The sequence below is a fragment of the Nycticebus coucang genome, chromosome 3 (genome assembly GCF_027406575.1).
Source record: "Nycticebus coucang isolate mNycCou1 chromosome 3, mNycCou1.pri, whole genome shotgun sequence".
NCBI lineage: Eukaryota > Metazoa > Chordata > Mammalia > Primates > Lorisidae > Nycticebus > Nycticebus coucang.
The window spans coordinates 31,039,516-31,056,494 of NC_069782.1; the positions used below are offsets into that span (position 1 = coordinate 31,039,516).

Sequence of the window (16,979 nt, forward strand, 5' to 3'; positions counted from 1 at the left end):
GCCTGAACAGAACAGTTTCTGATAAACACAAAAACTGTTTTGCTTCATTATACTGGATGGCAAGTGAGATCTGACAGCTTCACACCAAATCAGTGGAGAAACAATTATCTGTAAAAAGTATGTGCAAACATTTTCTTGCAAAGCTACAGATTCAAGGCAACGTGTCTGGAATTCGTCTCTCCCTTTAGGCTGCCTCCATTCCGTGAAACAGCTGTCTCAATTTCCACTCTTCCTGGAGCCTCCTTTGGGTCTCTCTGCAAATCCTTTCCTTCTGAATCTTCCTCATTCTGACCCTACAGATGGAAACCGTATGTCTTTCTGTTTAAGGAAATATACGCAATGTTCTCTGCCGGAGATTTCTGGCCCAGCTTTATAGTATCTTCACGTAGGGCTTCTAAAGTAACCAACTCAGTACCATCTACTTTTGGTTTGATTTCACGCTTTAATTTAAAGTAAGCATTTGCACGTTCATTGATTCTTCTCAGAAAATCTCTAAAGTTAAACATAGAACTATGAATTAGATATATTTTGAAAAGCATTTTTTAAAAAATTATACTTCAATGGTACTTGTGGATCGCCTATCATGTTGCAGCCTAGAGCTACAAAAATGAAAGACATAACTCAGAGTTTACCATCCAACGGGCTTGGATAGACCGAAAACTGATGAAACCAACCAACACAGGGTAGGAAAAGCCGAAATGGAGCCACTCTATAGAAGTACAGAAGAAGGCACAATTCAGAAATATCAACTGAAAAAAGAAAGTTTGGTCTCTGTTAAAAAGAATAATTTTATTTTTGTTTTACAATGCATTCAAATCTATGGAAAGTGACATTAAAAGTGTGTGGCACACCTCTTGGGGGTGGAACACAGGTATAAGAGGACTTAATCTAACAAATGCAAGCAGTATAACCTAATTCTTTCTACCCTCAATGAATCCCAAACAATAAAAAAAGTTAAAAAAAAAAAAGCCATGTCTTTAAATTCTTATGGTTATCTAAAACATCCAAAAATATCTGGTCTAATTATGTGCTTGTTTTACAGATGAAAGGAATAGTTGCACATCCACATTGCTTAAGTGGCATTAAGCAATTTAGAAAGTAACTTGGGTGTGTCTTTTCAATTTCAAAGAAAGCAAATAAAGAAAGGTAAAAAGGAGCAAGAATAAATATTGATGTTGTCAAAAGACAACCTGGTGACAATATCGGACCCCAAAGGGTGTGTCTGGATGTGGCCCTCCCAGCAGTCTGGAGCAAGTTTCCAGCCCACACATACAAGGGCATCAGGGAGGTAGACATTTACTAAGTGATACAAAGGAATAGACATCAGACAAGGGGAGGCAGATGAAAGTAAGGGTTTGTTCTAAATCCCAAAAGTATTCTTAGAAGCAATGACTCATTACTTAAAATGAGCATGTAAGAAACCGAGTGAGATCCAAAATATAATCTTTGAAAAGAAATCTTTGAATACTTTTGCAATTTTACAAATTCTTCCTACTGTGAATGCTCTCAAAAAGATCAATTTTAAACATATCCAAACATGGTTGCTGATATTTGTTATTCAAATAATATTGATACTGCCAGAAATGGCACATCATAATAAAATTGTATAGCTTTTTTGTTACCATAAATTTCTTTTAATAGAAAGGATACTTTTAAATAAAATGCCATTAAAGGGAGTATACAATGTTGGTAAGTAACAGAGTATTTGAATCTAGGAAATTAAGGCTCAAAAGGACATGAAAATGCACATCAATTTCTTATTAGTTATAATCTTCAACAGGAGGAAAATTAGGGCTGGAGGGTAAAGGGGATTTTGAATTTTCCTGTGCACACTTATGGATTAATTTGAATCTTTCACAAAGATAATGTACTTTTGAAATATTATGTATTATTCGCAAACAATAAGTAAGGCTTTTTACACCTATGAAGTGAGCAAACACATATGATTTTCAATGGCCAAGAAGACAATATATATATATATATATATATATATTAGAAACAATTCTGAGATTTCATAAACTAATTAAAACCAACAGTTCCTAAAACCTGATCATGCTGCCCCAAGCAAGGAGCCACTATTGTGTCGAACCTCAGAGCAGCACTGACCTCTTGTGGTAAAGGTGGGTACATCTTAAATTTGTGTCACAGCCACCCAGGGTGATGGAGAAATTTGCCTGATGGATAATATTGTTTTCTTCTTTTTCTTTTTTCCAGATTGAAATAGCTACAGTGATGCCTTCAGGGAACAGAGAGCTCCTCACTCCACCCCCACAACCTGAGGAGGCCCAGGAGGAGGAGTCGGAGGAGGAATCCACCCCCAGGTTGATCGATGGCTTTTCCCCACAGGAGCCAGAATTCACGGGGGTTCTGGGCCCCCACACCAACGAAGGTCTGTACATCAAAGCTGAATTATAATTGAGTTCACTTCATCATCTCTCCAGACTGCCAAGCTCCATCTCCCACAGGGAACCCATATGACCCAAGGAGAGAGTTTCAGAATAGGCTACATTTGAAGCCGGAGTTGTTCATGTTTCATATTCAAACATAAAGCAGTTTGTATAATTCAGTTTTGGCCTGATGGAAATGATCAAGTAACCAAAGATTTGGAATGGAAATATTTTTTGGCATCATTAGTGAAACAACTTTTGGATGGAATGCTTTTTTAGAACAAAAGGATTTATATTAGCAAGATGAAATTGATGTCTCTGAGATCAGGCCACAGCAGCTCAACGTGATAAGGTGACAAGGGGTGATGGTGATAGTGATGAAAACTGTAGTAACAATATTTTACATTGGTTGAACACCTTCCTATGAGGGTGTTAGTGTTATTATTTTTATCATCACTGAGAAAACTGTAACTCAGAGGGGGTTGTAACTTGGGAGAGGTCACAAAGCTATTCGTACACTGGGTTTAAAGCCAGACTGCTGAGACACTTGTCTGGGTATTTATTGGAAAAACTATAAATTTATTGGAAAAACTGGGCTTCTCCTACTCACTCAATCTGAGGAAAAAACAGGGAGAGGAAAAGAGAAAAACATTCCATAACATCAGCTACCATCTTTCATGGCCTGAAGATAATCTAAACCAGAGCCTGTCAGTTAATGAGAAGGAATTTCTGGTGCTAACTGTAATTCTATAATTTGTCTATATTTCTCGTTAGAATCTGTCACTGTCAATTTCAGGGGTTCTCAAGAGGATTCACACCAGAATACTTTCAGTACACAAAAAATAGCATAGTAAGGGAATATGGAAAAATGAGGCAGGTAATGAGGCATTATAAAGGTTTATAGAATATTGAGCGTCTGTATTATACGAGGAAAATTTGTTCAGTCAAAAATGGATAAACTCTTCTATCAAGAATAGACTCTTGAAATAACTATTATTTATTATACTAGCTATGGGACAGACACTACATTCATTCATTAAATCCTGTCACCAACTCTCAGTTCTAGTAGCTTACAACTTATTTTTCTTTAGATACAACATATTTTTAAATGGCCACTCTTCATGGGAGACAAACACCTAAACAAATTTAGAGCCAATACTGTATTTTGTGTAAGTCTGTACAGAACATATTGGAAGACAAAAGAGAGAGAAGAGCAACACCACATATATGTGAGTCACATACAAAGTTTCAAGTGAGACATTATTTCACTTCCAAAAAAACAAACACAGTTGACTGTGCCCCTTCGGGTTCACCCGTGCAAGTTTCCTCCTGCTCAGCTGATCGGTGTTGCTGAAAGGGCTTCATTTGTTTTCGTGCACGTGGATTTCACATTCCTTGACTTTTTTGTGTATCTCAAAACTTTTGTCATGACCCACATACATAAGGCAAGACTAACAGCAAAGGTACAAGCTTCCAAACTGAGCGTCTCTTGGAGAGGCAGAACAGCCAGAGACCATATGCATCTAAATCCCAACTCTGCAACTTGCTAGCGCAAGGCTTTCGATATTTTTTATGTCTTAGTTTCCTGATCTAAAAAGTATTAGATAAAAAATAATAGGATTTACCTTATACAGTTGTTGTTAGGGTTAAATGAATGAATATAGTGCCTATATTACAGTAGATACAGTAAACATTAGTTATTATCAAGATTCTATTATTGATAGAGTTTACCCATTTTTTTACTATTCACAATTTTTTTCAGTGTACAGTACAGCATTAACTGTAGATACTATGTGGTATCTAGGAATAAGTTGACCTCTAGAACTTACTTATCCTGCATAACTGAAACTTTATACTCCTCAAATAACTCCCCATTTCCTTTTGTCCACAACCCTTGGAAGCCACCATTCTACTCTTTGCTTATATGAGTTTTTAACTGTTAACTAAGAGATAACATTAAAAATTGCCTTTTATCAAATGCTTCCTATCTGCCAGTCACATAAAGTGTGCCTTAACTCTTTGATGCACCACAATGACGTCACGTACTAGGAATTATTTTCTCCATTTCATAAATAAGAAAAATGAAACTCCAACATAATATTGGTCCAAGATCATGGAGATGGTTGGTACCTTGTGGTCCTGGAAGGCAAACACAGACCACTAAATCCAAAGTCAGTGTCTTTACAGAAAGAGATGGAAAGATGCTCACACAATGAGAAGGAAATGTGCACATCCAGCCCAAAGCATGCCAAGTAGGAAAATTAAATATCTTTAGAACATTACTTATTTTTAAGTAATTTCACATTGTTCAAAAATTAACCCATCTGGAATCAATACTTGGGGTCTTTCGTCTGATCTAATAATACCAAATTTTTTCCTTTTCATTTTTTTATTTTATTTCGAGACAGAGTCTGTCTCATTTTGTTGCCCTCAGTAGAGTGCTATGGTGTCATAGCTCACAGCAACCTCAAACTCCTGGGCTTAAGTGATCTTCCTGCCTCAGCCTCCCAAGTAGCAGGGACTACAGGTGCCTGCCACAAGGCCCAGCTAGTTTTTCTATTTTTAGTAGAGATGGGGTCTCACTCTTACTCAGGCTAGTCTCAAACTCCTGAGCTCAGGCAATCCACCCACCTTAGCCTCCCAGAGTGCTGGGATGAGCCACCACGCCTGGCCAAGAATAACACAATCATAATGCTCAATACTTTTAAAAGCTTTACTCAAGTTATGACACAATAATGTCTGTTTTGAAACAATAAAAATGTGACTTTTTCCATTATTTTTGTCTCTAAAGTACTCTGAAGATGAATAATGATGTTAAAATTCTCATTCATATTTTAATTTTCAGAGAAGAAGATAAATTCATCAAAGTTAAATAGTTTGGAAATATTTAGAATATTAAAAATCGAAATGAAATGTTTTGATCATTAGTAAAAATGTCTAAGTATTTCAAAGCCATGTAACATAGGCTTGAGTTGAGAGTAGAAATACTAGAATTAAATTATAATAAATGTACATATATACAAATTACTCTAAGCAATGATTGCTAAATTAGCAAGACTATGAATATAAATAATGTCTGACAATTAAGTTCACAAACTTGCTACTGTGTGCTTACCTTGACAGCCCTGCCCAAACAAATCAGTAAGGTTTCATAACCTTGGTATATCAGTGTCTCACATCTGTGTTTGTGTGGACATGTGGTGGTGTCTTGCTGAGTGGCGTTCAGTATGTCATGTGTGTCTTTGTGTACCATCAAAAGAATGTCAGGGCTTCCATTAAAGCAATGAACAAACATTTGTAAACTTCTTGTTAAGCGTGGCAAGAATGGAAGTGAAATCAGGGACATGTTAGTCCAAGTTTATGGGGATAATGCCATAAAGAAAACAGCTATGTACAAATGGAATAAATATATATTTTTTTTTTCCCTGAGGGGAGAGAAATTCAAGGTAGAGTTCGCTGATAGAGTTCAAGATAGCCAGTAACAAGCAGAACTGAAGGAAATATCACAAAAATTCATTGAATTCTGTGTCAAAATTGTTGGTTGACTGCGAGAAACACAGCAGACTGAGTAAACATTGATAGAGAAACAGAAAATTCTTTTTTTTTTTTGTGTGTGTGTGGTTTTTGGCCGGGGCTGGGTTTGAACCCACCACCTCCAGCATATGGGACCAGCGCCCTACTCCTTGAGCCACAGGCGCTGCCCAAAACAGAAAATTCTTAACTGAAAATCTTAGCCAATGACAGTGCACCAGCTCACGTGGCATTGTCTATGTGTGAGTTTTTAGCCAGTAAATGAAGAGCTGTATTGGAACATCCTCCATACTCACCTGATCTGGCCTCCAGTGACTTTTTGCTTTACCCAAAGGTATTGAAAATATTGAAAGAAAGAAACTTTGTTAACATTCATGACATCAGGGTGATAGAACCACATATCAGATGGCCATTCCAGAGAATGAGTTCCAAAATTGTTTTTAAAAGGTGGACTAGGTGCTAACTAACATCTGTGAATGGATTGTCAAAGGGAGTATTTTTTTGAAGTATGTAGCACTTTTTCTAGGATGCGTTCATAAACTTAATTGTCAGACTTTGTAAAAAAGTCAAATGTCTTACCTCATACAATTTTTATGATGAGTGGAAAAAATTTATAATGATTGAATAAATTAGCGAGTATTAAATATTTTATAGCTCCCTCATAACATTTTTTGTATTTTTTCATTCTTAAATAGTTTTCATTCCTGCAAATGTTATTATAAATAATTTCACTATTTAATTATACCCTTTCTTGGGTGGTGCCTGTGGCTCAGAGGAGTAGGGCGCCAGCCCCATATGCTGGAGGTGGTGGGTTCAAGCCCAGCCCCGGCCAAAAACTGCAAAAAAAAAAAAAAAATTGCTTTCCTTCCTTCCTTCCTTCCTTCCTTTCTTTTTTTCTTTCTCTTTCCCTCACTCAATCTTTCTCTCCCCCTCTCCCTCTCCCTCTCTTTTTCTTTCTTTGTCTCAAGCTGTTGTCCTGGGTAGAGTGCTGTAGCATCATAGCTCACAGCAACCTCCAACTCTTGGGCTCCAGCAATTCTCTTGCCTAAGTTTTTCTATTTTTAGTAGAGATGGGGTCTTACTCTTGCTCAGGCTGATCTCGAACTCATGAGCTCAGGCAATCCACCCTCCTTGGCCTTCCAGAGTGCGAGGATTATAAGCATGAGGAACTGTGCCCCGTGAATGATAGTATTTCTAGATCATGAACCACAAGTAAACCTTTTAACTAGGGCAACCAAATGCCCTGGTTTGTCTGGGTCTGAGAACTTCAGGTACTGGGTGTCTTTTAATGATAAAACCAGGAAAATCCCAGGTAAACCAAGATGAATCCATCAGTGAGAAATTCCAAGGCATTTCTTCCACCATTCTCTTGTAGTTTCTCTCATGGCTATTTCACTTTCTCCACTCATCTCACATCTCACAGACCTTCTCTACCTCCTCCCGGAGAGCCCTCTGCTCATCACATAACCTAGTGCCCTACTTCACAGAGCAAATGCAATCTCCTAGGCAGCAGCCCCTGGGGCTTTGTGTTTCCAGACTTCTAATCTACCCACATCTGAATCAAGGCACTCTATCTCCTTCTCCTAAGGCAACTGAGACACTGTCCTTACACACTTAGGACGTGTACCCCTTCCACTGTGCTTTGAGTTCTATTTCCCACTGCCCTGTCATGAACCCTTTATTTTTAAGCTCTCCTCCCCTAGATTCTCCACCCCCATCATGATTCCTCCCATCATATAAACCACAAATGCATCTTCTTATAGCTCTTATTCCTCAGTCCTCTCAAATATCTCAAGAGTATTTCCTGTATGTGCGGCAACATTTCCTTTACTGTCAACTCCCTTAGATGACTCTTTATCTGGCTTCCAGCCCCATCACTCCAAAGATCTTGAAAAGTGTCTGATACTCACTGTAATAATTTATCCAAAAATGTTTTTAAGTTCACTGATCTGACATCTCAACAGCAGCCTTAGACTATTGATTATTTCCTTAAAACTCTCTGTCCAATCTCCCTCCATATTGTTGCTTTATCCTATTTGTCTCCTTTCTTCTTGGTCATTGATTTCTTATCTTCTTTTGAAGCCCACTGTCCTCTGTCTGTCTGACCACCAAAGAGAGAGTGAAAGAGGGGAAAGAGTATGTGTGAGTATGTGAGACAGATGGATAACAAAAATTATTAGTGTTCTGAGACATAACCAACCAAGCCTCGCAGATATCTCTGCCTCTGTTGCCTTGTCTGTCGCCACCACCCTAGCCAAGCTACCATCTTTAATCTAGACTGTGGCTCATCTCCAGTGCCCTCCTTCAATCTCCCACCACTCCTACAGCAGGGTGCTCTCTTGGCATGCAAATCAGATCATGTAATACACATATCTTTGCCCATCCTTAGGATAAGGAATAAAACTCACAGCATAATCGAAAAGGCCCCTGCACATTATTGCCCCACACTTTCTAAAATGTCTGAGTTTTAGCCACAAGGTCCGTCTTTCAGTTCTTTCAAACTAAAAGTGATTGACACATGTTACTTTTTCCTTCCTGCCTGCATAGCCAATTTCTTCTCTTCTTGCAGATTTCAACTTGGTTATCACCTCCTCAGAGAGCCCTTCCATGACTCCCAGACAGGGTCAAATCCCCCTAGGTTAGGCTTCTGTGATAATTCATGATATTTATCACATTCATCATCGCATTTGTATTTAACCTTCATTAATCCTTTAGGTTGCCTCTTCCCTTGCACTTGGGCTATGAAAGAGTTGTTGGGGAGAAATTCTCATTTCTCTATGTTTATTAGATAAGGGAAATTCTTGCTCTATCTACCCAAATCCTGAAATTCCTACTGCAGAATGTCTTCCCTGGGAAGAAGCTGCATATAGCAGGATCATAAAACAGATGTATTCGTTGATACCGCAGATCATAAAACAGAACTGTTTATCTTTGTGCTCACCATTGTTTTACCAGCTAGTATTGTGCCATTTATATAGAAAGGATTCAGTAATACGTATTGAGCAAATAAATATTAATTATTGTTACCTTTTTTCTTGAAGTAGATTTTGTTTCAATGAGATGTGTAAATGTTGAACCAAAGACCTAATGAAAATATTACATGTGATATTTTAACTTCATAAAAAGCATAATCCTAATATTTGTATTTTGAAAATTTAATTCCTAGGAAGTATAAAAGTAGCAACCATGCTATATTCGCTCAGTAGTTTAAAATAATTTTTAAATTTTTACAAGGAATATATTAATTATTAAGGGAAACTTTGATAAATTTGACTTTAATATTACATTTGTAGGAAACTTTACAAAAAACATAAAATATGCCAATGAAATCTGTGTTATGGTCTAGCCTTGTTTACCAAATATTCTTAACTACATTTTTTCTTGGAAATGTTTTTGTGACATATATGTATATATAATTTTATTTGCCTCTGTCTTTTAGACTTTCCAACCTGCCTTTTGTGTACTTGTATAAGTACCACCGTATACTGCGATGACCATGAACTTGACGCCATTCCTCCATTGCCCAAGAACACTGCTTATTTCTATTCCCGGTTTAACAGAATCAAAAAGATCAACAGAAATGACTTTGCAAGCTTAAGTATGGATGACAGCATTAATCTCCATCTCTCCTTTAGAGACTTAACATTTTTACAGTGAAAAATGTTGGTACTGAGAATAAAACTTGAATGCCAAAATATGGCTCATAAATTATATTTTTTCTTATTTAAATATGAAGGTTTGTTTTAATGATGAGAAAGATTGTCATTATAATTAAACATAAATCATAAGTAATTATATTTTATATTCTAGGATTTTTTATCATGTTAATTAAGAGTAACATGTCAGGGTTGTATATTTATAAGGAGTTGGCTTTTTTTGAGTAAGCTTTCCTTAAAGCATAGCTGCTTTGTGATTGATGAATGCTTCAATGCAAGGCCTACATTCTGACTTTAGAATTACTGCCAACTGAGAAGAATTTTTGGTACATGTCATCATAAATTGTTTTAATCATTGGAAGATTCTTTAAAGTTCCTGTATTAGACTATTAGAAAACACAACACTTTTCATCGCTGAGAACATTTTAAATAGTAACATCCAAAGATTATGAAAATATGGAGAAATGCCAGTTATTTTAAATACAATATGCCAATTTATTTGCTAAAGTTACAGTTCTTTATTAAGTGCATAAATATAAATAGTGTTGGGAGGAAATACATTTTTATAAAATAGTAAGATAATTATGTCATTAACACTCCATTGTTAAGTTCATATTTATATTTGCTATATGTAGGAAATTTGCATTCATATTTTTAGGTGAGAGAAACACATTTAACTTTTTTTTTTTCTTCTAGATGATTTAAGAAGGATTGATCTGACATCAAATTTAATATCTGAGATTGATGAAGACGCATTCCGAAAGCTGCCTCAACTTCGGGAGCTTGTTCTACGTGACAACAAGATAAGGCAGCTCCCAGAATTGCCCACCACCTTGACATTTATTGATATTAGCAACAACAGACTTGGAAGGAAAGGGATAAAGCAAGAGGCATTTAAAGTACGTTTGAATTTGATATGAAAGACTTTCTTCTTCCTATTCCATTCAGTAGCGTTATATAGGGGATTTAATTTAATGAGATTTTTAACTTCCAAAATAAACTCCATAACCATATCTATCATACGTTTAAGAAATAACGTGTAGTGTGTTCTGGTACATTCTGAGGGTGGTCAAACACCAAGAACAGAATACACAGCCGGAATAGGGAGCAGGTGTCTGCAAGGAGCTCCTGGAAGTGGTGCAACCCAGAGCACTCACGTTTACCAAGCCCTTTGCTGAGGATCCTTTATGTGCTTAAAGGAGCACTACGAGGGTGAGGTGCAGGCCATGTCTGGAGAAGCCTCCTAAGAGAACTTGTAAAGGACTCAGATAACCTTATGGGTTTTCTAAGTGAGGGAAGCAGGTTTGGGGGAAAGGGACTTGCTTAAAACAATGGCATAGAGTCTAAGAACAGTAACCCCACTGGCTTTCTTACTTACCCTTACTGCATTCAAGCTGCTCCTCTAAATATACACTGAACAAATAATTTTAAAATACTTTTTGAAGGGATATGAAATTATTTCCAGGGAGGTTGTAGGAGTTAGTATGGCCTCATTACCACTAGGCAATGGTGAAAGTCCTAACTCTCTGCTAGGTCTCCTATGACACCACCAAGGTGGCTCAGGGGATTAGGGTACATCATAATAGCCTGGCAAGGATCCAAGTCTAGTCTGTCCACCCAGCTCTGTTGGCACAGGTGGTGCGAAGTCACAGCTTATTCTAGTGTTTGGCTAGAGTAAACAAGTTATCGTCCTTAAGTTTTCTGTCTTGATAGGCTGACATTTTCCTTGCACTTGGGCTATGAAAGAGTTGCTGGGGAGAAATTCTCATCTCTCTATGTTTATGAAATAAGGGAAATTCTTGCTCTATCTGCCCAAATCCTCAAAATCCCACTGCAGAATGTCTTCCTGGGAAAAAGCTGCCTTGAGTTGAGAAAACTGAACAAAATAAGGACCTTCCTAGAAACACAATACATTTTGTTTTCATGAAAAAATATTTGCTGATAGATAATTTTTCCAAGATTCGTTGGAATTGTCTAGTGACTTAGAAAACTAAAATACCTCAACTTTATACAACAAGACCTAGACAGGCACACGTTGCTTCACAAATATTTCCATGTAGAGGGAATGGAAAAACAACTGTGGCACCATTAAATTTCGTTAAGTCCCTACCTTTGGAATGTTTACAGGATATGTACGATCTCCATCATCTATACCTCACCGATAACAACTTGGACCACATTCCTCTGCCACTCCCAGAAAACCTCCGGGCCCTTCACCTGCAGGTAGGGCTCTAATAGGAATGTGTGCCCAAAATCTTTGGGGAAAATAAAACAAAATAGGAAGAAGTCAGGACACAAAAATTTGTCTATAAAGGCATGTTGACATACTGTGATAACTTTTCTTTTTTTTTCCCCTATCTCATTCATTCTGTCTCTCAGACCACAAGTTATTTATACATTCACAGTCTTATCTTTCTTTATTGATTCCTGACAACCTTTGTCTTTATTTTTATTCATTCCCCCCCAAATGCATACTTGTAGTCCACAAAGCTTCTTTTGAAATAAATTGAAATCTTCACCTGATGAAGAAATATGTAGGGATTAGAAGTTGAAGAGAAAAGGGAGAAAGAAAAATTTAATTTGACTTCTAGCATTGAGGGGGAATTTCAAATTCAGATTTTGATTTTATGTACTGAATTAAATTCAATTCTAAGGCACTCCTGTTGCGGAGAGATGGCAGACTTCCATCTTTCTTGACAAAAGAGGATGCAGTTGTTATTTTTTTTTAAACAACATATTTGGAAGTTTGAGTTATTTTAAATCCTATTATACCACATTTTATCTTTGAAGTAATTGAGTAAAAACACATTTTCAAAATTGTTATGATCTCATGTTTTCTAAATATGTTTAAATTTCATCATGTGATTAAAAATTGTTCAATTAAAACACATTTTTGGTTGTTGAAACAAAGAAAGATAAATTATTTATTTCAGATGTGGATAGCTTTTGGTCTACAGCTGTGATTAGCTTTCTTTAATAATTTCATCTATTATGTGCAATAAAATGTAGAGAAGACATCCATATTATGAACAAGTAAACAATGTCATAATCCAAAATTACTGGAAAGTGATTTAATTACAGGAAGTGATTTTGCTATGTACAGGCATGTCTCTGATTCCTATCTTTTTTTCCTGTGGATCTACAAATGTTTACCTCCGTGTCTTTTCTTTTATTCCTATGAAAATATACTTTCCTTCCATAGGAATGAGATATCATTATAAACCGTATAGAAATAGAACAGATAATAAGGAAAGACTATGAACAACTTTACCCCAACAAATTAGATAGATTAAATGAACAAATTCCTAACATGACAAAAATTACTAAAATTGACTAAATAATAAATACATAATTGTAATAGATCTGTAACAAGCAAAGATATCGATTTAGCAATTTTAAAATCTTCCAACAAAGAAAAGCACAGTATCATATGGATCTATTAGTTAATTCTACCAAGGATTTAAAGAAGAATTAACTATCAACAAATATATTCCAAGTAACAAAAAGGAAGAAGTATTTCCTATTCCATTTTAGAAGGTGAATATTATCCTATTAACAGAACTAGACAAAGACAACGTGAGAAAAGAAAACTCCAAACAGACCTTATCAATATTGATGCAAATAGCCTCAGCAAAAAGACACAAACCAAATCCACCACTATATAAAAATGATTACACACATGATTTAGTGGGATTAAACATAGGAATACAAGCACAGTTTTAATGTCTAAAATCAACCACTGTAATATACATATTAATAGAATGGTAGATAAAAACCATGTGATTATTTCAATGGGCTCAGAAAAAAATTGAGAAAATACAACACCCTTTTAAAATGCTAAAATCACAGAAATAAAAGGAAACTTCCTGAATGCAATAAAGAGCATCATTATTGAGTGAAAGAGTAAAAAACTCACAATTGACATCATATAATGCAGAAAGACTGAAAACTTTCATCCTGTGATCAAAAAGAAGAGCAGGATTGTTTTTCTCACCACTTCTATTCAATATTATATCTGGGAGTTCTACATAGGACAATTAGAAAAAAATTACAATATATAATACGTAAATAAATAGTATCCAAATTGGAAACGAAGCAGTTTTGCTATTTTCAGATGACATCTCGTATAAAAACAATGTGAGGAATCCACTGAAAAACTATTTGAACTAATGAATAAGTTGAGCAATGTAACAAATCAAATTACAAGATCAATATATAAATTGCATTTATATATATAGGCAACGAACAATCTTAAAGTAAAACTAAGATAATCATATATACAATAGTTACAAAAAATGAAAAATAATACCTAAAAATAATTTCAACATAGGAAATATAAGCCTTATACACCTAATGTTACATCGTTGAAAATAAGAAAATTCACATAAAGGAAAGATGCCCATATTCATGGATCAGAACACTTAATGTTTTTAAGATGAAAATGCTCCCCAGATTTTATATATGGAAATCCTAGGGAATACATAAACTATTTGTGCTAATGGGCTGAGCAATGTGATGTTATTAAAATCAATATAAAATACCAATTTTATTATAATAAACTATTAATGAACAATGCCACAATGAGAAATGAATTCCCACCTACTTTTTTTGGCTAAATTAGATATGTATAAGTGGTGATTAGGATGCAGGAAAAACTAAAAGCCTTATATATTGTTGGTGGAAGTGTAAATGGTGCAGCTACTTTGGAAAGCAGTTTAACAGTTCCTCAAAATGTTAAACCTAGAGTTACTATATAACTCAGAATTCCAATGTCCATAATAACTGAAAACATTTGTCCACACAAAATTTCTACATGAATGTTCACAAATGCTTTATTCATAACAGTCAAAATTTGGATTTGGAAAGAATCTAAATTTCCCTAAACTGGTGAATAGATAAACAAATTTTTGTGTGTCTCTACAATGGAATATTATTGGACAATAAAAAATAAGGAAATGCTAATATATGTCACAACATGTATGAACTTTGAAAACACGGGGCTGAGAGAAAGAATTTAGTCACAAAGATAACATAAAGGGCTGGGTGCGGTCGCTCATGCCTGGGAGGCTGAGGCTGGTGGATAGCTTGAGCTCATGAGTTTGAGACCAGACTGAGCAAAAGTGAGACCCTGTCTCTACTAAAATAGAAAAACTGAGGAAAGAGGAGCCCAAGAGTTGCCGTGAGCTATGATGCCATGGCACTCTACCCAGGGCAACAGCTTGAGACTCTGTCTCAAAATAATAATAATAATATAATGTATAATTCTATTAATATTTATGTGGCATGCTCAGAATAAGAAGATATATAATAACAGAAGGTTGATTAGCAGTTGCCAGGGACTAGGGAGATGGAAATGTGTATGGTTTTTCTTTAAAGAGTGTTAAAATATTTAAAATTAGATGGTAGTGATGGTTGCGCAACTCAGAATATATTAAAAATCACTAAACTATACAATTTAAGTAGGTGAATTTCATGGTATGTGAAACATATTTAGTAAAACTATGTAAAAATCCAGTCCTGGACTCTGCTGTCTCCCTTGCCTTTCCCCCTCTCTCCATCACTTCCCTTCGGCCACCCTGACTTGAGGGAGCAGCTTTCCCTGCTAATTCTTCCCAACTTTGAACTCGGGGCTCTCTCTGTTCCCTTGGTTCTTTCCATGCCCTTGTCTTTTTGTCATTCCCCTCTCACTTCAATGGCAACCTTTGAAGGTACGTTTTCACACTCACCATTTTTCTTCATAATACTCAACATTTTTGGAAATAACATTTAAAAATGTATCCTATTACCTCTGTGTCTTATATTTCCCCTCCTGAAGTATAAGCTCTATGGGAACAAACACGTGCCCATTTTTTAAATTATGCCCGCTTCCTGGAAATGCTTGGCATATAATATTACACAGTTTTGATTGAAGGAAAGAATAAGAGAATAAACACAAGAGTGAAGCAAAATGGACTAGGGTATCAAGCAATATTAGGAACATGTTGTATCTTGTCTCATAATTTATTTTTGTCTTTTTCAGAATAACAACATTCTGGAGATGCATGAAGATACTTTCTGCAATGTTAAAAATTTCACTTATATTCGTAAGGCACTAGAGGACATTCGATTGGATGGAAACCCTATCAATCTCAGCAAAACTCCTCAAGCATACATGTGCCTGCCTCGCTTGCCTATTGGGAGCCTTGTCTAATTTCAGATAATGTTCAGCATTCTGAGGCCTCCCACAGCAAAACAAATCTTACTGCTTTCTTCAAAAACAAAACTCAGTAAGATACTTTCAAAAAATTGTCTGAAAGATTATGTGATTACCAAAAATACAACTATTATGGTGAAAATGTAGTTATTTAAGAAAACACTAGATGAGTTAGGAATAAACCTAAAAGTTGTACATAGAGTAAGACTAAGTGATACAAAATCTTTCACAGATACACTTATAAATCACATAATAGCTTGCAAATTTTAGAGGTTCATATCCTATACAATTTTGAATTAAGTAAGTAATAAAGAAGAATTTAAAAATAAACAGTTAGCTATTTTGTCAAGGTTTAGATATTTTTAATTGAACCTTTGTATTTTTTTCATGAAAGCATGTTTTTTGCCCTAATTCATTAAAGCATGAAGAATAAATGTATTTGAAAATTACAATGACCTTGTGGGGAAATATTCATTATAATCACACTATGCAAAAATCATATACAACAATAAAATACATAATGTTCATCTTCTTGATGATAACATTTTATCATCTTAAAGACCTATCAACTCATTTTAGACCTCCAGTAAACTGATTTGCTATCTTCTGTATTACAGTATCTGTAAAAAAGAAAATAAAATAGAGAAAATAGAAAATATAGAAAATGATATAACTACATTAGGAAATGTATCAAGGAACAAGCATATTCTAAGGAGAGTCGATCTTTCCAAAAATGTGCAATCCTAACATAGGCACATGGTTAAAAACTTAATTACAAAATAGTATCTAATTTAAGGTGAATTTCCTCCCAACTGTAAGACTCTAAGTTCTAGTAACAATGTTTCTGCACAGAAGACCCTTGCTTGAAGGTAAATAACTTTGTATATATGCGAGAGTACATCTATGGATAAATTTATAGAAGTAGAATTATGGGTTAAAAATTATTATTTTAAATATTTTACAATGTTATTAAATTGCCCTTCAAATGTATTCTATCCCCTTACACTTTCATAAACAGTGTAGGAATGTACACAACTCTCTCCACCCTCATTCAGATGAAAAGTCTAATATCAAACTCCCCAGAAATAATGTTTTCTTGTACATGTTTATGAAGTTTTCCAAAAGAAACACAAACTTATACATAATGACTTTCTTATACACAATTATAAATGTGCACGGGCTACATGTGCATACATTTCACCATTACCTATG

The 16,979-nt window shown here is 35.4% G+C and overlaps 1 protein-coding gene across 1 annotated transcript in view; it reads left to right on the top strand.

Annotated features, from left to right (window-relative positions):
• Positions 1–16,216, top strand: part of EPYC (epiphycan) — a 35,113-nt gene extending 18,897 nt beyond the window's left edge. Inside the window, exons 2-6 of the mRNA XM_053584854.1 lie at positions 2,215–2,389; positions 9,358–9,516; positions 10,271–10,473; positions 11,702–11,797; positions 15,594–16,216. Of these exons, the coding sequence (XP_053440829.1) occupies positions 2,215–2,389; positions 9,358–9,516; positions 10,271–10,473; positions 11,702–11,797; positions 15,594–15,764 (804 nt within the window). The 3' untranslated portion in view covers positions 15,765–16,216. The remainder of the gene's footprint in view (positions 1–2,214; positions 2,390–9,357; positions 9,517–10,270; positions 10,474–11,701; positions 11,798–15,593) is intronic.
• The last annotated feature ends 763 nt before the right edge of the window (positions 16,217–16,979 follow it).